This window comes from Manis pentadactyla, chromosome 3 (assembly GCF_030020395.1).
Source record: "Manis pentadactyla isolate mManPen7 chromosome 3, mManPen7.hap1, whole genome shotgun sequence".
Classification (NCBI taxonomy): domain Eukaryota; kingdom Metazoa; phylum Chordata; class Mammalia; order Pholidota; family Manidae; genus Manis; species Manis pentadactyla.
Genome location: NC_080021.1, coordinates 105,594,813 through 105,621,563, shown reverse-complemented (window position 1 = coordinate 105,621,563; position 26,751 = coordinate 105,594,813). Strand labels below are relative to the sequence as shown.

The 26,751-nt window shown below is 36.4% G+C and overlaps 1 protein-coding gene across 3 annotated transcripts in view; it reads left to right on the top strand.

Annotated features, from left to right (window-relative positions):
- The window catches only part of MRC1 (mannose receptor C-type 1), a 98,492-nt gene that overhangs the window by 40,160 nt on the left and 31,581 nt on the right, over nucleotides 1–26,751 (top strand). For all 3 annotated transcript variants that reach the window (XM_036881178.2, XM_036881179.2, XM_057498253.1), the window contains exons 8-21: nucleotides 4,056–4,213; nucleotides 5,756–5,866; nucleotides 9,488–9,603; nucleotides 11,414–11,562; nucleotides 12,707–12,903; nucleotides 15,093–15,220; nucleotides 15,705–15,792; nucleotides 16,987–17,131; nucleotides 18,672–18,713; nucleotides 19,941–20,104; nucleotides 21,094–21,161; nucleotides 22,394–22,494; nucleotides 23,232–23,374; nucleotides 23,766–23,880. In XM_036881178.2, coding sequence (XP_036737073.2) covers nucleotides 4,056–4,213; nucleotides 5,756–5,866; nucleotides 9,488–9,603; nucleotides 11,414–11,562; nucleotides 12,707–12,903; nucleotides 15,093–15,220; nucleotides 15,705–15,792; nucleotides 16,987–17,131; nucleotides 18,672–18,713; nucleotides 19,941–20,104; nucleotides 21,094–21,161; nucleotides 22,394–22,494; nucleotides 23,232–23,374; nucleotides 23,766–23,880 — 1,725 coding nt within the window. The remainder of the gene's footprint in view (nucleotides 1–4,055; nucleotides 4,214–5,755; nucleotides 5,867–9,487; nucleotides 9,604–11,413; nucleotides 11,563–12,706; nucleotides 12,904–15,092; nucleotides 15,221–15,704; nucleotides 15,793–16,986; nucleotides 17,132–18,671; nucleotides 18,714–19,940; nucleotides 20,105–21,093; nucleotides 21,162–22,393; nucleotides 22,495–23,231; nucleotides 23,375–23,765; nucleotides 23,881–26,751) is intronic.

Sequence of the window (26,751 nt, the reverse complement as noted above, 5' to 3'; positions counted from 1 at the left end):
TATTTCTCAGAGGTAATAAAGTATGTAAATTAGTCCATGGAAAATAGATTGAGAGACCGTTAAGAGACTGTTGGCCTAAAGAGCAAATTTGGCTCTACTTTTTATATCATGATGTAGTAACAGGACACAACCTTATGTTGTTACTGCTATAGTTACATAGGGAAGTTAGATGACAAAAGTTGCTTTTATTATTTGCTTATTTTTAAATGGATATGTAATTGGCATCCAGCATATTAGTGTTAAGCATACAACATAAAGATCTAACATTTGTATTCATTGTGAAATGATCACCACAGGAAGTCTAGTTATCATCTGTCAACACATGAAGTTACAAAATTCTTTTTATGATGAGAACTTCTAAGATTTACTTGATATCTTGCTAATGGGTTTCAGCCCCCCGCAAGTTTGTTATGGATTCAATGTGACCAAAGAAATGACAGTAGAACGTTCTTGGTGTGAAAGGGTTATATCCAACTTTATTTCCATGGTGGCAGGTCAATCACTAAAATCCCATCCACTCAGAATGAGTCTGCACGCAACAAGCTGGTCTCTGCCTCTGGGTCCCTCTGCCTGCACAGCTGTCCTCTGGGCCTCTGTCCTCAGCACTGCCACCACTCCAGCCTCTGCTCTGCTCTCCTGCAGACTTGCAGCTGTGCCACTGTGTTGCTCAGAGCACTGGGCGGAGCTCTTTATGTAGAGTCAATAGCAACGTATTGCCCACACCTGTGCAGTGATCTAGCCAGCCAGGGCCAGGTGAGAATCCTGGCCACGATTTTCATTTTATCCACACTTGAACAGTTTTCAAATGTAAATAAAATATTATTGACTGTCTTCCGCATGCTGTACATAACATCCCATGACTTATTTTTTTATAACTAGAAATTTGCTCTTCTTAATCTCCTTACCCATTTTGCCTACCCCTTATCCCCCTCCCTTCTGACAATTCCCAATCTATTTTCTGTATCTCAGAATTTAGTTTTGTTTTGTTTGTTCACTTTTTTTGTTTTTTAAATACCACGTATAATTGAGATCAAATGGTATTTGTCTTTCTCTGTCTGACTTATTTTACTCAGTATAATGCCCTCAAGGTACATCCATGTTATTTCAAGTGGCAAAATTTCATTACTTTTTGTGGCTGAATATTATTCCATCTTGTGTGTGTGTGTGTGTGTGTGTGTGTGTGTGTGTGTCTGTGACATTTTCTTGATCCATCATCCACCCATTGATGTACACTTAGGTAGTTTCTATGTTTCTATTTCTTGGCTATTATAAATAATGCTTCACTGAACATAGGAGTGCATACACTTTTTTTTGAGCTAGTATTTTTGTTTTCTTGAGATAGATGTCCAGAAGTGGAATAGCTATATCATCTGGTAGTTCTAGTCTTTTTCTAAGGACCCTCCATACTGTTTTCCATAGTGGCTGCACCAGTTTACATTCTCACCAGCAGTGCTCAAGGGCTGCCTTTGCTGCCCACCCTTGCTCAGACTGTTACTGTCTTTTTGACACAAGCTATTCTGATAGGTATATGGCGATATCTTAGTGTGACTTGGATTTGCATTTCCCTGATGATTAGCAATGTCGAGTATCTTTTCATGTGTCTGTATGTCTTCATTGAAAAAGTGTCTCTTCAGAGCCTGTGCCCATTTTTAATGAGATTTGTTTTTTATTATTGAGCTGTATGAGTTCTTTATAAATTTTATACATATTGGATATATGAATAGCAAATATTTTTTCCCATATAGTAGGTTACCTTTTTATTGGCTATTCTGACAGATGCTTTAAGATTAGCAAATGGACCTCCTTCACATACGGTTTAGGCTGTTTTCATGCTGCAGCTTCTGCACATGGGTTGTTAGTCTGAGCATGAGCTCTTTAAGACCAGAGTCTCCATTCCCTACAGCTTTGTCTCCAGGACCTACATCCTCTGGCTTTCAAAACCAGACATTTTGAGTCTGGTCTCTGCAGTGCAGGTGCCATGGGTTGGGATGCCTGAGGTGGAACACAAAACCCTCAGTCCTCAAGGGGAAGTTCCTCACTTGTAAACCCCCACTTTTGGTTGCAGGTTGCCACAGCAAGGTGGGTCTTTTGGCAAGACTGCATCTCTGCCTCTTGCACCCATCTCAGTATGGCCCTTTTATCTTTTGTTGTAGAGGAGCTGCTCAGCTGGTTGTCAGGTCCCTTTCAGAGGGAAGTGTTCCCTGTGTAGCTATAGATTTGTTGTGCCCCTAGGAAGAGGTCAGTTCAGGATCTTTTTACACTGCTATCTTGAACAACCTCCATCACACGTTGCTTTTAAATTCAGTGTGAGAATTAGTTAAGTGTCACTATGGAAATGGAAACCTTCCTGTTTTAAAATTATTGATAGGATTTATTTAGGTAAGCAATAATGTCAATAATAGGATTTATTATGTAAGCAATACCAATAATATTGGTAAAGATAAAGAAAAGTTATTAAATGATTGCTTCTAAATCAAAAGCCTAGAAAAACTTTTCTTGGTAGTTGTGTTGGTATCTTTTATATTAATCATGGAAATACAGTAGACAAATTGGGACCGGCACATGTATGTTATGATTATATCAACTAAGACAACTTCCTTGATTTATAAAAATCAGTATAACAACTTTATACTCACAAATTTTTTTTTAATATTAAAAAATGTTACACATTTTTGTAGGATCCAGGCTGTGCTTAGGGATTACAAAAGCTATGCGTGGAGAGCAGTTCAGTGAGAAAAATATTTATAGGAAACTTAATATTTTATTATAATTCTAGACCTTGAGAGTTAAAATTTTTATTAGTCTAGAGCCTAAATCCTAGAAGGGTACATGAAGCCATTTTGAAGCCTGTATTTGCTGCTAAAAAGATCACGATCGGCCAAATTAAGTGAAAGGAAAAGAGGATCATCCTGGCAATGTCCATCATGCTTCTTGGTTCTGGAAACATCTGCTGGGGCTGGCACTGGGTCAGTCAGGAACTTCTCCAAAAACAAAGATGAATGACAACTTAGGAGGAAGAGACTAAACCATTTAGGGAAATTCCTATATAGTGTGGCATTTTCTCATTTCCTACTACAACATCATCTTATCATCCTTTAGCAAATAACTTTATTTAATCTACTTAAAGAACATAAATCAAACATTCATGATAGAACTCCCAGTAATGCAAATTAAATAGATATTGAATTGTGCTTATTTTTCATTTAAAAAATTTGGAAATGTATGTGTTTTCAGCCGTGAAATCTTAGGCCTTCAAATATGTCTCATTTTAGTTGTGATATTTAGAGTATTTATAACTACTGAGAAAATCAACGATGTTCACTCAGAATTTTAAAGCAAAATAATCATATTTAATATCTATACCAGGTTGTTTTTGATTTAACCTTTATTTCTTATTTGTCTTTTTCTGGTATTTCATGGTGAAAATGATTACAGATTTATTTATATTTTTAGACTAATAAATAAATCCTAAATGTCAGGAGATAACCCCCAGTTTGTGTATTTTCTCACTGTATAGATCATTTTCATTACTATTACAGTGAAACAGAAACACCTAGAATGTTCTTAATAAGAACATAGTAAAACAGAAGTGTTTTTAATATTTATTATTTTACCATTTAATAATCCTCAAATAGATTTATATATAAAAAAGCTGTCTTATTGCCAAAACTGTGAGTGCAGGCTGTATGGTAAGTTATTCATTACAAAAAAGAGGCTTTACAAGAGAGAAGGTAATGATACAACAACCTCAACCTCACTTTAGCAATCTTACATTTAGGAGATATAATTTACAGTAGCATAACAAAAGAACAGAGTGACATTCACAATGTAAAGAATATGTTACACAATTAAACAGAAATTAACAAGACAGAATGTAGCTGATATCTCTACAGTATGTAGATCAGATTGACACTCAAGTGGATGGTCTTTTATGATAGTTACACCACCAGGGTTGTAGAGCTGCTGTTGATAAAGGAGAGGGCCCCCTCCTTTCATAACCTCCTGATCTATGAAAGAAAACATTGCATAAATTCCTTGTTTTTCTTCCTGTTTAGAGCCAAATGATGAGTTATGGATTGGCTTAAATGACATTAAGATTCAAATGTATTTTGAATGGAGTGATGGGACTCCTGTAACATATACCAAATGGCTCCGTGGAGAACCAAGCCATGAAAACAACAGGCAGGAGGACTGTGCTGTGATGAAGGGCAAGGTAAAGCGGCCTTAATCAGGGATGTCTAGCAAAAGCTGCGCAGATTTTCCTTTGCCCCAATTAGTGTGTGTCGTTGTTTAGACGGTTTCTCTTCTATGTTAATTGACATAGATCAAGGCTGAACCAAATTCAGATTCAATTTTCTGAATCTCTCATTGTTTAGCTGAGTCAAATTTTCAAGAGGACAAGAAAAGCAACAGATGGAAACTTTTGTTTCACTAATGAAATGAACCAATAATTAATACTCTTATTGTTCCTTTGTTGGGTTCTAAATGGCGATATATATATTGCTTGACTGATCAAATTAGAGCTTTGTTTATACTTTTGACTGGTTGCTCTGAGTAAATGTAGACTTAGTTAGATCTACTCTGGGTTCCATAGCCTGGAATCTGTACTTGGAGAGCTACATTTGTTTTTTAGGTTACATGTTGGCGTGAAATGTGGAAAGATTGTTTCTATGTCCTAAATATGACCTCAGCTACTGAAGAATATCATCAAATTATCTTTTGTTAATAGATGATGAACATGGTGGTTAAGAAGCTGGGTTTTGATGCATAGCTTATTTCCTTACTTGTAAAATGGGCATAGTAATTGTACCTAGCTCACATGGGTATAAGGATTAAGCATGTTAATGCATCTAACATGCATAACACCTGGCTGAAACTTAGTGTACGATGAGTATTAACTATCATTTTTGTCATAGTAGTTGTTGTCAGTGTGATTAATTGTAAGCTTAAGAAAAGAGTAAGTGTTAACTATAAAAAAGAATAAACAGAAGTATGTCATCCTGGGAAGAGGAAACCAGAAAGCATCAGTCTTGCAAAGCACTGAAAGGACAGTATGGCTGAAGTGTGGGAGTTAGAGGTCAAAGGGTGGGTAGGAATACTAGCACTGAGAGTGAGAAAACACTCAGGAGCCCAGGAGTGGCAGTGGCAAGATCAAATATGCAATTTACAAATATTACTCTGGCTGAAGAATTGAGTACCAGTTTACAGTGGGAGATGAGTGAGAGATGAGGAGTTAGAGGTAGACAATACAGAATACAGCTTTCAAGGTGTTTAGCCACTAAGGGAAGGAGAGTAGCAGTCATTTTAATGTGGAGTCTCTAAGGAAAGGGGCAAGAGTGGAATGTGAAGCAGAGTGGAAAGTACAGCCTTAGATCCAGGAGGGACCCTCATCTTTAGAATTGGAAAAGGTGCCATCACACAAGGGCTTACAAGGACTGTTAGTTTCTCTCTAGATCCCTCAAAATTACGGCTTGGCCAGCCAAGATATAAAAACATGTTGGAGCTACAATCTCTCTTTACATCTTTGTAGCCAGAGTTAAATGTGTTGTTCTCTTATAAAACGTCAATTTGCCACTCCTTTTTGCTATTTTCTTATAAAACGCAATTTACCATTCCTTTACAAAGATGCCATTTTCTCTCAGCCTTGAATCTTTGTTTTCCTTTTCTGAGGCACAATTATAAGAATATAATTACAGAGTCAAAGAAAAAAACGTCAAACAACTGATCACTGATTTTTTCTCTTTGCTTTCTGCAGGATGGGTACTGGGCAGATCGGGCCTGTGAGCAACCCCTTGGCTATATCTGTAAAATGAAATCACAAACTCAAGCTCCAGAAACCGTGCATGTTGAAACAGGCTGCCGGAAAGTGAGTACAGAATTTCAGATCAGCAAATATAATATGTGATATCTTGGCTCTATTGTCTGTGAAAGTGCTTCATTGTGAAAGTATCATAGGTATAGTCAAATGTTTCAGCTGTGTAAGTGTTCAACAGTGTATTGTTACTGTTTGGTATTGTTGTTCTTCCTGAAGTCTTCTTCAGGCGTTGTTTACAGCTAATATGGGTATGTGGGTCAGTAACTTCTTTCAGAATGGAACAGGAATTGGGGGAGAGAGAACAGAGAATAAAATGACCCTCAGTTGGAGGTAAGGGTAAAGATAGTAAGGCAGGTCATGGCAAAAGGGTCATTGAGGTATTGGTAATCAATGATGAGGTATTAGTCATCGATGATCCTATGGGTTGCAAGAACATTTCCAGTAGATGACCTTGAGGTTTGGATAGCAAACTATCATTAGTCACCTTTTCCACTTACACTATTTCTAACGAGCCTTCTTCTGGTGGGGATTCTTTCTGGTAGATGGCTATAATGGGAGACGGGACATCTAGACCTCCACTGTTGGTAGTGGGACGTAAATCTGTTAAACTGAATGAAACCATATCAATTCTATTGTGTGTCCACCTCACCTGCAAAATAGTTAGTGATACCACCCCACAGGTCTTATGTTTCTCTGAAGTAAATGATTCCTGTGAAACAATTTCAAACATAGAGAAACTGTCCCACACAGGGCACATAGTGATCACTGTCCTGCTTGACTGCTGAGTCAGTCATCTTCCTCTTTCTCCCTTTTCTCACTTCTCTTGGTAAAAATACAGTAGAAACTAATTTTCTTTCCAAGAGTGACATGTTTTAATCAAATTATGTTACAAAAAAGACCAGAGTGCTGAGAATTCATGAAACATAATTTAAAAGCTCTACAAAAAACCATAAAGAAATGTAGAGCAGACACAGAAAATCCCAAACTGTTTGAGATGTAAAACATCTTACTGATGATCAAAATCATTTTTCACATTCTGGAACTTTCAGCCCAGAGAAACCATAAGTTTCTTAGAGCCTAGACCCCAGGCTTCCTGCCCCCAGAACAGTATGATTTCACTAGCCTTCATTTATATATTCTTTGCCTAATTATATGCATAAACAGGAGATTATATAATGATGCTAATTTTCTATAACTAATAAACCATCCTTAAATCTTATTACTCCTATAAAACCAAACTAAGTTGTATATATAAAAATCTATTAATTGTTATATCTACAATCTGGGATAAAATTAATTTAACCACCAGGATGGTAAAAAGAAATAAGAAAATATCATCAACTTTGTTGAATGTGATTACTATGCTCTCAGTGATCTTAAAGGATATATATTATATTCCTGATTAGACAAAAGAGGAAACAGAAGCTCAGAGACATGAAATATTTTGGCCAGGTTAAAAAAAGCCTGCTCAAGGCAGTAACTTTCCCAAAGAGCTGGAAGACTAGGAAAAAAAAGCCATTCACCAGTCAAGGAAGACATGATAGTTTTTTTGTCTGAACCTGGGCACTTGGTGAGAGAGCAGTCTTTCTGAGAATACAGAACCATGGATGGGCCTGTGGTCATACAGATCTGCAATTCAGTTTTCAATTCACTGCTACCTATGAGGGAAAACATGAACTAAGAAATTAATATTAAGTGGTCTTGAGTTTGCTAAAATTCCAGGATGTTTGACAGATGCAAATGTAAGTCCCCTTTTCCAGGCTGAGAAGGAATCTCACAGCTAAGTCTGAAATCCAGAATTATAAAATACACCACCAGGAGCTATAGATGGTGGAATTATGGATATAACATTAAAACGAATGTATTTTTAAATACTTAGAGAAATAAAAGGTGGAACCAAGTTTTGTTATTTAGTGTTTTCATTATCCAATCTGAGTATTTTCAGTTTCCTTTAAGATTTCTTTGACCCATGAATTGTTTAGAAGTGTGTGTGTGTGTGTGTGTGTGTGTGTGTGTTGACAGTGGTGGGGGTTTTGGTGGTAGTGATGGGGGTTTTGTTTGTTTTTTAGTTTCTAAATAATTGGGAAGTACCATTGATTTTTAATTTCACCTCATTATTATTATATAAAGTTTCTGTTGTTATTTGTTAAGATTTTCTTTATGGTTTAGGTCAGAGTCAGTTTTTAAAATATTCTTTTTGTGTTTGAACAGAATGATCTTTGATTATTGGGTTTATGGGTCTATATATGTCACCTAGATAAAATTTAGCATTTATAATATCCAGATATTCAATATTCAAAATATTTCATCTGCTTGACAAAATATTCTCCTTGTAATTCTGTCAATTTTTGCCTTATATACTTTGATTTGTGTGATAGCTTCCTGATGAATCAGTATTTTACTTCTTCTTTCACAATAATGCTTTTCTTTTTTTTAATCATTCAGTCAATTTTAAATAATCTTGCCACAAAAGCTTTCTTTTGCACAGCATTTTCTTGAAATCTCTTTTTCCAACTGATTGCTTTTAACCATTCTGTGTCATTATATTCAGGAATGCCTCTTGTAAATCTATACCTGCAGTTTTGTTTTTAAACTAATTTGAGGCACTGTCTCTGAACTGGCAACATGCATTTAGATTTGTTTTGTATTTGGATTTGTTTCTACCACCTTATTTTGTGCTTTATTTTGCTTACCATTCTGTTTTCTTCCTTTTTCTCCTTTACTGCATTCCATTGTTTCTACTGAATATCTTTATCCCACTTTTTGAAATATTATACATTCTACTTGGTATTTATTTTCAAATAGAAGAATTTTTCCCTGCACCAAAACCCCAGCCAGATGACTAGACTCTGGCATTTCCTGGTTCTGTGGGGTGGGCTTTCTAGCTCTCCTTTCTCAGAAGGGCTACCTTTGGTGGGTATCATCTTTATGTAAGGGCTTCTATTCCACCAGCCTTAGGTGGGCTGATGGCCAAATATCCTAATCTGTATGGACATTCATACCCAGCCCCTAGATCCTAAGACCTAACTTAATCGAGATCTGATACAGGACTGGATAGCTACAATCTTGGCTTGTGCATGTTCCATTCTACCTTTTTAGTTTTCTATTTATCTTTGGTACTTAGAGATTCCTCTTCTTCTCTCAAGCTCTAGTATAGGTTTTTTTGTTGTTGTTATATTTTTGCTTAGCATTCCTGTGTGAAGTGCAGGAGAGGAACCATGCCAAATCACGTTGCTGCAGTGTGATAAGTGTCCTCCTGTGACCGGATGATAACAGCTTTATACTCAGCATCGACTAGTGGCTTCACTAGGTGACTAGGCTTGCGAGAGTGCAAATTATTTCCTAAAGTTGCCTCTTTCAAAACTGAAATCTTAGCCGTTCTGGTCAGTTTCCTGGTAAACATTTCACAAATCATTTTTTTTTAGAATGATCAGAAGTGGAGAGAATGACTATCCCCTGCCCCCAATTTTGTATCTTAATTTGTCATAGGAGGAACCATGTGCTACTATTTTCTTTATTCCTATAAATGATTTTCATTGCACTTCAAATTATTTGGGTTTGAGTTCTTTAGAAACTTCTATTGTTTATTGATTTATGTTTCATGATAAAGGAATGACTAAGATAATGTTATCAAATAAATATGCATCATAATCTGCTTGCTAACATTGATAGGGCTGGAAGAGACATGGCTTCTTCTGCTATTTGATTGGAAACAAACTTTCAACATTTACAGAAGCAAATCAAACCTGTGGAAATGAAGAGGCTTATCTAACAACTATTGAAGACCGGTATGCAACTATTTTCATTTTACTTGGAAATATGTAAAGTAATGAAACATTTTCAGAAAAGCCTAAGTATCAACATGCTCTAATCAGATAGTTCTATTAGTACTCTAGTAAATATAGTTATAGATCTAACTTTTTTCTGATCTAGTCTATGTCAAATTTTTTAAAGCAGAAAAAGTAAGTAGAATTTGTCAGTTCAAAAACCCTACTATCTTTACCTCTACCTCCACCAAAAAACAGGGCAGAGAGATTTCCTGAATATTTTATTCATCCTTTCCATTCTTCCACTCCTTTCTTTGCTCTGCTTTGGTAGGTTTACTAGATTGGTAAGTCCAGAAAAATCACATGGACATAGAGGATTTTTTAATTTGGTAACTTTGACCTCTAGAGTCCCATACCTCTTTGAGGTTTTAGTATTTATTTACTTTCCCCCTACTCTTTGCAGAGCTGGTTAGGCTAAGAAGAAACAAAAGAAATTTAAAATGTTCATTTGATTTGCAGTAAAAAAGTAAGAACATACTGAGTTTTAATGAATAAGTTATATTTACTGGCCATTCAAGGCTGACCCTATAAAATGTAGAGAATGCTATTGATATTTAAAAAATCCTTTGAAAAAACGAAAGCTGTCATAGAATTTGTGTAGTCTTTATAAAACAAAATTTGTACTTGACCCCATCTCCTTTCATGTACAATTAAATGTCTAATATGTTGTAAGCACCCTGATATAATGCTAACATCTGAAAATCAGAACACATGCTTCTTATCTAATGACATTGAGATGAGCTGCACATCTTTAATATCATATTCTGAGCTGCACCATAATTGATCTTTTGGTCTATTGGAGCAATGATTTCCCTATATTTTATATTCTAGATTTTTTTTCATATGTTTTCTATTATATTTATATTCAGGAGCTCATTAACTGTGGTTAAATTTTGTTTTTACACATTAAAGAAAAATTAAGTTCGGAACTTTTAACTTCTTAGTTTATTTGGTCTAGAGAGTGACTGTTATTGGAGCCCCCTCTCCTTTCCCCTCTCCGCTCTTCCAGAAGGCATGTACACCTCCCTTTGTGCCTGGAAACTGGCCACCACTTTTGTCTTGCTCCAAAGAGAGGCTGTTGCCCATGGTGCTGCCTTATTGTCTATTTGCTGATTACGACAAACTTTGGTTGCTTTCCTAACCAAATTGTATTATCAGATTATGTCAAATACATAGATGAGATCCGAAGGGAGAGAAAATGTTGGAATTCATTATTTTGCTCTTTCCAAATATTACATCTCTGCTTCTTTTATTTCTTGATAATTTTCTTTTTTGTTTGAGAGCTGAGATGAGAATGAAAATTGAGGAGAATGTGCACACAGGTTATTCCATTTGTATTATCCTTGATAATGTTACCTCTCAACTTCCTTAACCAAGAATTGTATGAAGTCTTTGAAATATTTGAAATATTTGAAAAGTGGACTGACTTTTAAACAATGTATTTTAAAATGCTGTAATTTTCTTCTGTGCATTTTCAGAGTTCTCATATTTTGAGGAGGGGCAGAGAGGCTGGTGAGGAATAATAGAGAGAAATGGCTTGGGTGTATATGGACTGTTTTATTCACTCACCTCCATGGTCTTTTCCTTCAGAAGATCACATTTCCTTAGTGAAAATCTGCATAATTTAAATGACATATGAATATAATGTCGACAAATCATATGTTTGAGTTACCAACAAATCATAGCTCCAACATATAATTGAGATACTTTTTATGTTGATAATTAGAAAAATGTCTATGTTTCTAAAACTCAGTAATTTTCTTTTTTAAAGATATGAACAAGCCTTTCTGACTAGTTTGGTTGGATTGAGGCCTGAAAGGTATTTTTGGACAGGACTTTCAGATGTACAAAACAAGGGAACCTTTCAATGGACTGTTGAGGAAGAGGTTCTATTCACCCACTGGAATTCAGACATGCCGGGTAAGCACAGCACTTTCGTCTGCCGTCTTCCTTCACCCTGAAGTCCACCAGGCCAAGCCCAGTAGCCCTCCATGTACCTTCCCAAATAGGCCAGGTAAATTAACTTTGCTTTCACTATTCTATAGTTCATTCCCTGTCTCTTTCTCTCTGTCTCTCTCTTTTTAATTTTCCAACTAGTTTGCAGTGATCTAAGAAAACAAAAGATAAAACTAGTAGGTTATCTGGTACTGCACTATTTGAAAAATATTGATGACATGTTAAGTAGCCACAGATGTTCCAAGTGGTTGTTTCTAAACACTTAAACACTTAAAGCTATAGTAAAGGGATACAAAGCTTTTCAGTGCAACAGTGAATAGCAATATTAGTGTGCCTGATTGGAGGAGCCAGGGGAAGCACTTTATTTCTTGCATGTGCCACCCTGCTGAGCCCTTTACATGCCTTGGATTTTATTTTATTGTTATAAGAAACCTGTAATGTAAGTTTAGATGTCTTCATTTTAAAAACATGGAAACTGAGAATCAGAAAATTTGTGTGACTAGAAAGTATGTGTACACAGATTTAGACTAATCTGTTTAATTCCCAAATATGTGCAATTCTATGCCTCTTGATAAATTTTGTGTGCCTTTCCTAACAAGTAGTCTCTGAAATAGACTGAAATACTGTTTGCCTGCATGATACGCTGGTATGACAGCAAATGGCATTATTCATTATTCACGTGGTATGACAACACCTGGGATGGGTGGAAAGCCTGGGTGCCTGGGTACAAGCTAAGGAACGGCTACCAGCTGCAGGGTATGAATTTACTACTTGACCTACCAAGTCCTAATCTTTTCAGGAGTTCTTTTAATTTTTATTCTCATCTGTCCAATAAAGAAAATAAATCAGTAATTTGGATAGTGTGATTCCTGTTTAATTATTGAATGTTCTAAAAAGCAGTAAGATTTCAGTATATTTTAAAATAACAGCATTAGAATCTCTCCTCTGCGTTTTCCCATCACATGTAGGTTTTCCCACATGATTTGACACTCAGGTTTGGACTGTCTTCTGTGAGCATGGTCAGCCTCAGTAGCACCTGTTCAATAATTTTGTATTAATATATGTGTTAATATGTTTTTAATATGTATTTACCATGTATTTAATGCAGGGCGAAAAGCAGGGTGTGTTGCCATGAGAACTGGGATTGCAGGGGGCTTGTGGGATGTTCTGAGATGTGAAGAGAAAGCAAAATTTGTGTGTAAGCACTGGGCAGAAGGAGTGACTCATCCCCCAGAGCCCACGACGACTCCTGAGCCCAAGTGTCCAGAGGATTGGGGCAGCAGTAAAACAAACTTGTGTTTCAAGGTCAGTTTTACTTGCTAAGCTAATAAAGGCTGTGGAATGTACTTCAGCCTGAAGAATCACCTATGGAGTTAAAACAAACCACCAAAACCCACAACGCCAGGCTCCCCTGTAGAAATTCCGATTTTATCTGGAAGGGGGTCTGGGCATGGCTTGTTTTTAAAGAGCTCTCCTTGGGTGTGTGCTAACGACCAGCTGCATTTAGGGCAGGACACCACACACAACACAGAGGCAGCCCCCGGAGCCTCACCGTGCTGTGCCCTCATCACCTACTGCTGCCTGTCCCTCTCTCCCAGGATTTCTTGCCCTGGTCTGAACTCCCACTTTTCATCATAATGAAAATTTCTGCTTCCCCTCATGTTATCCCATTGCATCTCATTTTTGCCCTGGTCTTCAAGCTCAAGCTTTCAGGTAACTGAACTGATAAATGAAATTCCAGTAATGCCACACAGGTATCCTAGAGGTAATGCTCCATTGTTCTCGTTTAACCCTTGATGATTGTGCCTGATGGGAGGTAAAGGTGTCACCACATGGCTGTTTAGTGCCCTTTAAGTGATGGTTTGACATCCTGCTCTTACTTTATACATTCCTAGGCTGGACCATCCATTTTTTTCCTTATGTAATCTATTTACCAAAACAAACCCAATACTGAGCACCTGAGCCTTTTTCTTTCTCTCCTTGTGAGTCATATCATTTCTAGAAAAGGCTCTATTTAGACAAATACAGAAGTGTACTTATTCAGACAAATACAGAAGGGTAGTATTTATTTAGATAAATACAGAAGTGTACTTATCAACAACTTAGTGATATTATTCTCTAAAGAGTCCCATTCTCAAGGTTTCTTTTGTTCATTCCTTTCAATGGCATATAGCCATGGTATGCCCTGTAAGACAGTACAAGCTGTGGGAAAACTGGCATTATTAACACGTGTCAGAATTAAGTTGTTTAGTCTTCTCAAACTCAAAGGGGATGGCTACTTGGGTTGATAACTTGTACTAATAGCAATAGAGACTGTTGAGCTGTTCAGTACAGATTAGCCAGTCAGGTCTAAAAGCATAATTTACATAGAAGGGAATATATTTGGCCAAGACAAGAGAGAGGATTTTGTAAATGGACTAACACAAAGAAAATCAGGTACTCATTGTTGCCTCTGGAAACTTTTGAGTTACCACACAAAGGCCAGGCTCTTCCTACACCCAGCCACCCACCTGAGGGTGGTAGGCTGTAGAGATGTGTTGCAGGATTTTGAGAGAAGCAGCATAATTCTCCAGAGCTGGGCAGTGAACCAAGGGTTCCAGAAGAGATAGTATTCACCTGGGTAATACAAATAGTAAATGTGTTTAACAAAATAAAGTTTTATATGACAGTCCAGCAAGTTGAGGTGCTCACAGGGGTCTTGGGAGTTACTAATGTGGAAACTTGCTCAAGGTAATTTTGTGCAGAAAGCTCAAGCTGGGGTCAAGGTGAAGGCAGCCTTCATATATACAATGAATTGCTATATTGTTTGCATGTTAATTGGTGTTTCCCAGGTCACTGTGGACTCCATTTCACTACAGTCTTCTGGATAATATATTTCCTAAATTACATAATCTATTAAATTTACATCTTTTTAGATGCTCTGCCAGATAAATCTTTTGTGGTGTGATCCAATAGTTGTAAAAATATACAAATATAAGGAAAAAAGACAAGGTAGTTTTGAAGGATACCACCCACAATGTATTGAAAGACTTTCAGGTTATTCGTTTAAGCTAAACTGGTAACAGACTATGGCCTAATTTTAGGGAGGTTATTTGCCTTAAAATTTCCTAATTTGTATTTACTTTCTCTGTATCAAAAGTTCTCCTTTTTCCCCCATCTCAGTGCTTCTTCTATATTTAAACAAGTTTTTCCTGTCTTCTACAATGAGCTATATGCCTAACCAATATGCCTAGAGTTTTTAAGATCTCACTCTACTTTCTCCTATGCTATGAAATAATTTTATTTTCTAAGGCTTTCTCAGAAAAATCATCCCCCCAAATTTTTCTACCCAAATATCTACTCCTAAATTGATTGTCAGCAAAGAAAATTACATTGTTTGGGGCCATTGCAATGTCTTGCTTGTCTCTAAATGAAATATCATCATAATAATTATCTCTCTTGATTTGATAAGCTCTGAAATGTAAAATAACTTCTGAAACTCTTATCATCTTCAGCTGTTTGCAAAAGGAAAACATGAGAAGAAAACATGGTTTGAATCTCGAGATTTTTGTAGAGCTCTGGGTGGTGATCTAGCTAGTATCAATAACAAAGATGAACAGCAAACAATATGGCGGTTAGTGACGTAAGTATCTTTTCTATATAATGCTCCTTTCTTTTACCTATCTGATGCTGATGATATTATGAAAATTCTTGTTTCTAACATTGTTGGCTCTTAATGCTACTGTGAGTATGTCATGTCCCAAATCCAGAGGCCCTTTTCGATCTAGTTTCACTTCCATATACTTTAATTTTATAGGTATAAATCCTATGATAAACTGCTCTATAAATGTACAAGACACACAATACATATTGTTAAATGAATAAACAAAGTATTATCTTTCCATGCTTTACAATTACTTATCTTCTAATGGTAGCTTGTGTTCAGTATCTTTATGGCTTGTACCAAAATGCACATCTCTTACATAATGCTTATATTCAGTCATTGAATCTCTTGACCTGTGTACTGATTGTTTTGGAGGTAACTTTCTAATTTGATTAGTCCTCAAAGGTAACCAAACTTGTTTCATGAAATGGCATAAGACTTCTCTATGTGTTATACATTATAGGGCTAGTGGAAGTTACCATGAACTATTTTGGTTGGGACTGACATATGGAAGTCCTTCAGAGGGCTTTGCTTGGAGTGATGGTTCTCCTGTGAGTAATTTGACTTAATATATTATTTTCTTACTTTATCATGTATTTATTTTGATGTTGTCTTTGGCTTAGTCCAAATTTTTGGTAAGATAGATTATGATAGCAAGAAACATTTTCTATGCAAAACAAATGCTATTTTAGGATCATTATTCTAATCCTGTCCCAGTATAGTTCTCCTATTCACCCATGGTGTACCCTTGGTTGACTGGATGAAAAAAAAAAAAGAGAGAGAGAAAACTCATTTCTCTAGTTTATATAAAATCATGTATTCATTCTCTTGTGCAAAATTGGTGTACAAATAGTTAGACTTCTTAAAACTTGAGATTTTATAGCCCTTTAAGGATCATGAGACCTGGAAATAACTTTTGATAATCCATTAATAGGCTTTGTTGGGCTTCCTTATTCTCAGGAATGGAGAAGTGAGCCTGTGGCACATGCTGGCGATATTGCCCATTGTTATGTTAGTCACCCTCTAGTTATCATAGGAAGTGATTTTGGTAATTTCGGTTCTGCCTCATTTTCACAGCCACTAGCAACTTGTCAAGGCATTGGTCACAGTGGCTTATTTGACAGTTCCATTGATATCTGGGTTTTTTTATTTATACCCCTGGAAAATAGATCATGATGTTTAGCCTAAAACCTTGTGGGCTTTGATTCCACATTGAAAATAGCCCTCCCATTTATTTCCACTGTTCACTGAAAGTTTGGTAGTTTTGTTAGCAACCTTTCATAAGTCTTTTCTTTTGTAAAAAGAACTAATTATATTTCTTTATCCTACCCATCTGATAAAGAGAAAATTTCCAACATCAACACCATACTGAAATATTATCTCTTAAGAATGGGTACAGATCTAGGAACTCCCAGTACTGAGAAGTGGAGCATTTTTTGCCAAGGTTTTCCTGTATATAAGTCCCTCTTTTGTGGCCCTGGATCCATTCTATTTAGTAAGAATGAAGAACATTTTATGATTAATAACACACTTTATTCAACTTCAAAAGTTCCTATGTGATGAAAGCTGTTGCTTTCCCACCCATGTTCACGGACTTTGCCTTTAAAGCAAAGCTATTGTGAAGAAAATGAAAAGTAAATTGATTTAAAAAGTGTGAATATATGTTTCCTTTCCTATTTGGATAGGTTATTGGCATTGGCCTGATATAAATGGTTAATGATTGCAACATAATGTTTCTGACATAGGTTTCATATGAAAATTGGGCTTATGGAGAACCTAATAATTATCAAAATGTTGAATACTGTGGTGAGTTGAAAGGTGACCCTGGTATGTCCTGGAATGATATTAACTGTGAACATCTGAATAATTGGATTTGCCAGATACAAAAAGGTATGATAATCTACCTTCTCTTTTATCTGAGGTTAAAGAACTAACCTCCTGACATCCCCATATCTTCCCTTTATTAGCAGAACCAAACCAACAAAATAACAAAATAAGGGATCTGGCAGGGACCACCATTTCACAGGATAAGAATGAAGTCACTGAGCACAGATAAATGTTCCAAAGGAACAGAAGATCAAAAGGCCACCCGGGAATCCTGGACAAGAGTCACGTCCTCCAAAATAGTTCCCATGAGCTGTGATTCTGGCTCAGGTTCTATAGTGGTGGGTGTGGGTGGGTGTTCTACGCTGTACAGGGTAATGCAAAAGTCATTTATTTTTCAGAATTTTCACCCTCTGACCTACATAGTCATCCAGTAATTGAAAGTTTCCCTAAGTCCAAATAGTCTAAGGATTGATTCCTTTAGTAAATGTTCAACACAAAGAACAAGCACCATTTTGAGGCCCCTGATGCTATTAAACCTACCATGTTATTGATGGTCAAAAATACCAATGCATGCATTAATCTTGATCTGTTAGAAAATTCCACATACACAAGTCAGGCATTGAGGCAGGGGATCTAGGTTCTTACATTAAGATAAACAGCCCCACCCTTGAATCATAACATACCTAAAGCTAAGCTCCTCCTTTGTAAACATAAATGGAACTGTGCTGCCCTCTGCTGTTGGGGAATGCTGGCTACTTTGCTCTCCTGCTATCTTATCTGCTTCTTTTCCTTACTCCTTCTGCCTAGATTAGTGTTTTCAAGTTTTCAGAATGGAAGAATACATAATGGCCAGTTTTTCTTTAAAGGGCTCCTAGCCTACCTATGACTGGTTTTCCTTATGTATTATTAGTAGCTTTATTCTTGCAGTTGTTAAGTACATTAAACCAAAAGCTGGTCGTTTAATCAGATTCTAACAAAGTTCTCATATATCATTAGCTACTTGGAAAGAAAGATTTCATTTAACTTTCAGTAAAATACATACTTAATAAAAATAAGATTCTTTGGAGGAAATTTTTTTATTAATAAACAGTTCATATTTAGTGGTTTTAAGTAATGAAATTTTAAGTATTTTCACAGCTAATTAGAAAACGTGTGACTGTAAAAATAACATCTATTGAGTCCCTTCTAAATAACAGTAATTCAAATATTTTACCCTACCTCTTCACACATACCACTAACTCCTTTTTGTAGATGACAAAATTAAAAGTTAAGCAGTCTAAACCCAGGTCTGGGATTTGAACCTAGGCTTTCCAATTCCAAAACTCTTGTTCTTCTCTTTCCTTTATGTGGTACTACTTGTTCCTGAAAACTGGGTCCCATTTTATGGTGACTGTTATTGTACCTAATTTGTTGAACTGTTAATTAACTACTTACTTCTCCTCCTCCATAACATGATAGGGGAATTGGCGAGTGGGAAGGAGGGAGAGACAGAGAAAGGACAGCTAAGTTGTTAGCTATATTGACCCACGAAAATAGTGAAACTAGAAGAACATGTAATAGAAGTTCAAGCACACATAATATCTAATTTTCTTTTGTTTTCCAGGACAAACACCAAAACCTGAACCAACACCAGCTCCTCAAGACAGTAGGTGTTTGTTTATTTCTTGATCTCCCTATTGACAGCCTTTCCCCCCTCTTTCCTTTCTCAGTAAAAAAAAAAAAACCCTAGGAAGGTGGAGAGCAGAGGTTCTTAATATCTTTGAGAATCTCATGAGAGTTTGGATCTCCGCCTCCAGATGGATGCTCACATGTACAAATATAAGGCATGTTAATAAAAAGTCTCAAGAGTTCACGAATCTAATTCAAGGGCCCAGGTTTCTTCTTTAGCACATGTATTAGTTTCCTATGACTGGTGTAACAACTTGCCACAAACTTGGTGACTTAAGGCAATAAGCCACCAAGCTTATTGTTTTGGTGAAAAGTGTATTTATTCCCTTACAGTTTTGGGGGTCAGGAATATGAATTCAGTTTCACTGGGCTAAAATCAAAGTATCAGCAGGCCCACCTCCCCTTGAGAAGCTATTTCCTTGTCTCTACCAATTTCTAGAGGTACATTACTTGTGTTTATTGGTTCATGGTCCCTTCCTTCATCTTCAAAACAAGAAATGGAGCATCTTGTTTCATTTGTCACATTGCCCTCTGCTTCTGTAGGCAAATCTCCTCTGCCTCCTTCTCTAAGGAACCCTGTGATTACATTTAGGGTCCACCCAGATCATCTAGATTGTCTCTCCATGTCAAGATCTAATCGCATTTACAGAGTACTTTTTCCCATATAAGGTAACACTCACAGATTCCAGAGATTAGAACCTGGATATCTCTGGGTGGCGGGGGGTGGCTTGTTCGGCATTCTACAGCAAAGAACCCTAGAATTCCATGGTTTGGAAGAAGACTTAGGAGCTCTCCTGGTATGTGGCTTCCTGGATTCTCCAGCAAAGTCCAGGTTCTTTGTTATGTTGAAATGAAAGCTGATTTTGCTCAGCTTCCACTCCTTGAACCTAGAACATCACAGGTGCCTGTCTGTAAAGACTTCCAGCAATGCCATCCTACTGATGAAAGTCACGTTGGGAGTTCTACCCAATAATGATGCATGGAACTTAGTTGAGAAGAAAAAGTGGCTACTTTATACGGAGTTGGTAGAAAGTGCATATCTGGCCTTAAATAATTCAATCTGTATTTGGCATAAACATCCCCTTATTCTGGGAACTCAGATCAGTTATAGCTAATCTGCCTTTTTCACTTTTGTGTACCATACATGCCAAATTCTTGAATTCATCTAAATAATAGTCATCACCTTTTCTCATTAATTTTTCAGATCCACCAGTCACTGAAGATGGGTGGGTTATTTACAAAGACTACCAGTACTATTTTAGCAAAGAGAAGGAAACCATGGACAATGCACGAGAATTTTGCAAGAGGAACTTTGGTGATCTTGTTTCTATTCAAAGTGAAAGTGAAAAGAAGTTTCTATGGAAATATGTAAGAATATGATTAATTTAAGAATGGAACAGTGACATATAATAAACAAAGATAATGTCTATGATTGGTACCTTAAGGGACAATTTCATGTTATATGCTGTATTGGAAACTTCTAAGGTCAGAGGTAAAGATGTGAATGCCAGAGGAGGGGAGAGAGGTGTTGACCATAAGAGAGGTGAATGACATGATTGCTTAAGATCCATTCAGTACAGAATCACAGAACCCAGAAACAGTTTTCAAAGACTAAGATTTTTAACTAGTTGTTATGTATCAATCTTGGACTCTGTGTATAGTGCAGGTTGATTATTAATTTAAAAATCTGTCTCAGCTGGACCAAATTGTTGGTTAGTAGATAGTACAACTTTATTATTCACATAAAAATCTTTTGTGGTTATACCCAAACTGTTGGCTAACAGCGAAGCTGTAATTTATTTTTTCCAAGACTGCTTGGCTCAATCTTTCTCTTTAAACATATTCATGACATCCTCATTGTTTGCCAGAAAAGAAGTAAGAGGGAGAGCAGAAAAAATAAGCTGAATAGTAATGAAAGAATGTAGCCTGACTTATGTTCATGTTTGTGGATATACCTTGGTTTGAAATTCTCAGGATATTTCTTAAAACTGAACAAATATATATGTGAATGAAGAAGTCTTTACTTAGTTGCATAAGCCTAAATGGCAACTTTGTTTTAAAGAATGTCTTCAATAACCTTTAATTACTTCAATTAAAGGTTCAATTACTTTAGGCATTAGATAGTATAGAGAATGACTTAAGATATTGGCTTTGTAAATGTAGGTTGTTTTATAGTATGCATATTTTTCTTTTTATTTCTATGAAAAACATAACATTGAATATATACCAAAATTTTTGCATGAATCCCTTCTTAGAAAAGGCTCCAAATAGGGACCTCATGAGTACGTAGGTTTTTTATAAGAATTTGCTTATTACATAAGTATAGATTGAACTTTGTATAAACTTCCATGTTTTAGGTAAACAGGCATGATGCACAGCCGGCATATTTTATTGGCTTGTTGATCAGCTTGGATAAAAAGTTTGTGTAAGTAAATCAAAGTAAAACAACTTTGTTTAGGATAGTTATCCAGTCTTATTTTGAGACTTTTGCTTTGCTGAATTTATTTTTAAATATCGCACTGAGTTCTCAATCTAAAAATCATCTTTGAAAAAAATAAAAAGAATTTTGAAACTCCTGTTAAATATTTTCAACATTATAATTCTCACATAAACAACTCAAAATCCAACTTAATCTTGCAAAACTTCTATCTTTGTTGTAGGGTGTCATTACCTGTTAGCTAGTCATCTACTAAGAAGAGCAATTATGCAAAATGAATACTGAATTTATCTTAAAAATTATGATGCCCATTTGCACTGTCCTTGGTGCACAGATGGAAGGGTACCTTCATATTGCCCTACTCACTGCTCTAACAGCCTTGCTCTGAGGAACCCTTTCAAATTCACGAAATGCTTTCCCTTCAAAAGACTGACTGTGCTGTTTTTCATTAGATACAGGGGCCAGGAAAAGCTGCAGGAGGGAGGAAATTAGTGCATTTTGGGGTTTTTTTTCCTTGTTCATTATTACATGTTCTCCTAAGTTTGAAATGCAGATATGTCTTCCTGGCTCCTGCACAGATATTTTAGCCACTGTGTTGTTTCAGGTGACTGTTATTGTCATTTTCGCGCAGTGGAGACCTAGACACACACTCATTATTTTTAAAGATCAGAAATGTTTGAAGCTGTTTTGGACAAGCACCAGTTTTAATCATCTCTAAAATGAGAGAGTTGAAGTCGTTGATCTCTTGGTCTCTTTCCAGCTAACAGTCTCTGAATTTGTATAGTTTATGAAAATAAGCATTGGCCCACATACCTTAAGAGAAACCAGTGTAAACACGAAAATCAGAGAATGAGCCCAATGAGAAACTATATTCTCTGCCTCTCTTTGGGTGGTTTTGTTTTGTGGTAATCAGACCTAAGAAGTACTATGGGAGGCTTTCTGCTTCTGGCCCACTTCCAGAGTAACTGGGATTCCTACTTTTCTCACTGCAAGACTAAAGGTAGCCTCTTCCAGGGAAGGAAAATGAGACTGACTAGCCAAGGCAATGGGTGTTATGGATAAGTATGTCATGGGAGCACTGATCCTCCCTGAGATCTGCCCGCTGGTCTCTCTAGAACTCCCTTGTGCTCCTTTCATCTGGGTTGGGTCACTCAGTCTCACCACTGGGTGGTTATTGTCATTATTGGATTGTTGTTCAATGCCTGAATTTTCTTTCCCAGTTGGATGGATGGAAGCAAAGTGGATTATGTGGCTTGGGCCACAGGTGAACCTAATTTTGCAAACGACGATGAAAATTGTGTAACCATGTATTCAAATTCAGGTAGACAATATAAAAATCCTCCTGAACTGGCTTTGTGTGTTGTGTGTCATATGCTACATCCTCCTAGGCTAAAACTAATAAATTATGAACCTAGTCAAAAAAGGAAGAGACAATGAAGAAGAATTGTAATTGTAGCAGCATACTGTTCAGTTTGTAAGGAGAATGGGTGCTTAACATCCACTCTAATAAATGATGCAATCTTCTCACTTCTTATTTTACAAAACATTTTTCATGCTCTGATTTGAGGAAAATATCCAGAATGTTCATGTATCTCCTTTATCTCTCTCCATATTTTTATCTATAAAATGGGAATAATGACAATTTATCTGTTGTTGAGAAGATCAAAGAAATAATACACATAAAACACTAAATAAATGTGTGGTATGTATAAAGCTTAGGTATTATCAGATTGTTATTATTATTAGTTATTACTGTTTAGATAAGAGACAAGTAACATCAAATATATGCTTGGCTCACAGGAATCACTCTATAAAGTTGAACTATTTTAGTTTAAGTGAAAGAGCAAAAGATTATTGCATAGATCTAAAACTAGTCACTTGGGTAAAAATGATGCTTGTCATCTAAGCCATTTCTGAGAATATTATATATAAACTCAGTTTCCAAAAAAAAGTTTTTAAATGTAACTATGTAAATCTAGAAATTCATAATAAATAATAATAACAATAAAATAAATAAGTAATAAATAAATCTAATTTGGCTATTTTGTTCTTTGCCAGGGTTTTGGAATGACATTAATTGTGGTTATCCAAACACCTTCATCTGCCAGAGGCATAACAGCAGCATCAACACCACGACTGTTCCTACCATGTCCCCCACCCCAGGAGGTTGCAAAGAAGGTTGGAATTTTTACAGTAACAAGGTACTAAGAGAATTAGTTGTAGTTTTGGCATTGATCAATATGGAGAGTGACAGTGCAAATCTTACAGCCTTAAAGTTAGCTTTGGCTTCCCTCATCACTTTAGAACATTTTAGGCAAGAATAGGTGGAGATTCCCATGTCAAATACTCTAAGGAAACTGAGAGTATACTTGAAAATACTATCCAAATAGCTGTGCTCTTTTTCCCAAGGGGGAAAAAACTTTGCAAAGAAAGTTTGCGGGTAATAAAAGTAACTTAATTTTTTAGATCTCTATTTGGTTGTGAGAAAGTTTATGTTTAGCTATAATCTTCATAAATAATTTTGATTTCTTTGGAGCAAATGCTTTTCTCCTTACTTAATCCCTATGCTTTTTTTTTTTCCCTCCATCCCAGTGTTTCAAAATACTTGGATTTGTTGAAGAAGAAAGAAAAAATTGGCAAGAGGCACGAAAAGCTTGCATAGGATTTGGGGGAAATCTGGTATCCATACGCAATGAAAAAGAACAAGGTGTGCAGGCCATTTACAAGCAAAGATACACTTAAATATGTAATATTTTTCCTTATAGCAGTAGAATGTTGCTGATAGTAAATGATTTTTTTAGTCTTCTAGAGTAAAACCTAGAGAGGGGAAAAAAAAATCAAACACATAAGGAGAACTACAGTTAACCCTTGAACAATGCAGGGTTATGAATAGTGACTCCCATTAGATTGAAAATCTGCATATATCTTTTAAGTCCAGACACTTAAATACAGTATCCTATGGTTGACTGGAAGCCTTACCAGTAATAAACAATTTAACACATATTTTAAATGAATATGTATTATGTACTCTTAACATTAAAGTAAGTTAAAGAAAGAAAACGTTTTTCAAATTGTTGTAAATCTCCCCCAAATATTCCATTATATTTGTTGAAAAAAAATCCACATATAAGTGGACTCATGCAGTTCAAACCTATATTGTTCAAGGGTCAACTGTAGTATTCAGGGAGCCTTGAGTCAAGGTTCTTGCCAGGTAAATGGTAGGGTATGGAATCATACTGGGTCTTCCAGCTTAAATTCCATTCTATTTCCACCAAACCAGTTGTTTCCCTAAGAGCCAAAGAAGTAGAGTAGTCCTAGAAATAAAATTTTAAAATACTGATTTACCATTTACTGCTCTTTTAGCCACTTGGTCATATAATTTCTAATGCAATAAAACTAATTTTTAAATATGAACTTTGAACAAATTGAGAAAAAATTTTTGATAAAACAGAAGTATAAGTCAGAGCTTTGAAGAATAGCACTGGAGAAAACTTGCTCTATCCATAGAGCAGACTATAGAATTTATTACACTGCTGTTTGGGAAAAGTACCTGACCACTTCTCCACTTTCTCCCTTTCAGGGCCACAGAGCCTACAAGAGTTATTAGGTTAGAATCAGTGGCTTCTCGCTTTAGGAGGATGTTGCTCAGCAGCGGCCATTCAGATAAAAGTAACTGAACTAATGAAGGGTTTGGAATCACAGCCGGCAGCAAGTGAGGAGTGTGTGAAAGACCCTCATGTTTCATAGCCTGGAAAAGAGAGAATATGGACTCCTGTGTGGCTTCAAAAGGAAGACTTAGGACCAATGAGTGGCAGTTACAGGGAAATAGATTTAGGCTCAAAATTAGGAGGTCATTCTAACAATTAGATATGATTGGATGGGGTGCTTCATGACTTCTCTTGAGGAGCTGTGAAAGGCTTATATTGGAAGGTTCTCAAATGGATGCTATAGAGTCATATATATTGACAGGTATGTAGCATGGAAGTTGATCAATAAATGTTGAATAAATTTATGCATGATGGAGTAGCAATGTGGACTGCCTAATTTCTAAGTTCCTTTGGTTCTCAGATTCTTTGACTTTCAGAATCACTTACTGGAGAAAATGGTATTATGTCTCAAAAAAATGTAAGAAAGAAGAAAGACACTAGAACCCTGTATGGAGCTCTGCCAAATGTTTATTTTACTCCATAAATGTTTCCATGTGCTCTCTTGGAACACATTATATGACAGAACAACTGAGGTTTCACTGAGAACCTTTCAGCAACTTTCCAGACACCAAAAAAAAAAAAAAAAAAAGGAGGTCAAACCGTAGCATATCAAAAAAAAAAATTGAGGAATATAACACTCACATTTCTCTAACTGGTCTACCATATCTTGGGTTTAGCTACCCAGCAGAGAAACACAATAATTGATTTCTTCTCTTAACCACAAAGTGCTGATTCCTGGCATAACATAACTAGAACCTGGGTATAGAGATGTGCAGAAGGAAACCATTTTCAGATAAAATAATATTATTCCTGGCAAAGCAGGCACACTTTGCCAAATTCTTATTGTGGCTCTTGGCAGAAAAAAGGTCAGTGCTGGAATACTGGCAGGTAGAGCTTTCTCACATTTCATGTCAAGTTGGGGATAGGGCAACAGTTATGATTTTTTAGGAAATAAAATAAAACCAAAATAAATAGCTACCCATGCTCTTGTTTCTCTTAAAAATATTAGAAGAAAAAACAAAATAAGTTATTTCTGTTTTTTTTTTAATTGAGAAATCTCTAAACAACATGGTAGCTGCTTCTACTACTTTGCAGAAGAGTAAGCATGTAGCCGTGGCCCTTTCATGGAATTGTTTGTTCATAAGTAAACATGTAATTGTATCTCTGTGGGCTTCTCTCTGTTGTGCATTTGCCGTTAGTAATCTAGGTGCTTAGTCATTAGGTTTCCTATTTGCATTCAAAGTGGTGTTTAAGCAAACGTATTTGGAAATTGTTGTTCTATAGGGCTGCTCCTCATTCACCTAGGTATCCATGGCTCCTGTCAGGTAAGGCAGCTGGTGGTGCGGGAGGCCTGGGGATGGGCTAATGGGGGGCTAATGTAGCATGTGTACATATAGACCTTTTACAGCTTCTGGATACCTGCCTCCTCTCTGCCACAGAACTGATATGGAAAAAAGAGGCCATATTTGCTGTATATTCTCTGAATTTCTTTAGATCTTCTTCTCTCCTAATGATGTGAGCACTCAACATCAGGATGCCCCTGGGTCTACTCATGCCCAGTGTATGGCTGCTAACCCTTAGGAGTTGGCCACTTCGGAGTAGTTCCAATCAGGTGGCTCTTCTGATTTGGCAATTCAAAGTAGTGCTAATTTGACAGCCTCGTGTTTTCCTTTGACAACTGTTTTCATTTTCAGAACTTTTCTGGATTAAGAGCCCTCTTTGACTCCAAATTATTGCAATCAGATTATTTATAGAATCTGGACACCTGCTAATTCATAGGATGGCTGTGTATGAATTAGAAAAATGTACCTCTCCCTGCAGAATAGTAGGCAGCCACAATCCAGATTAGGGTGTAGGAAATGGGGAGTAGG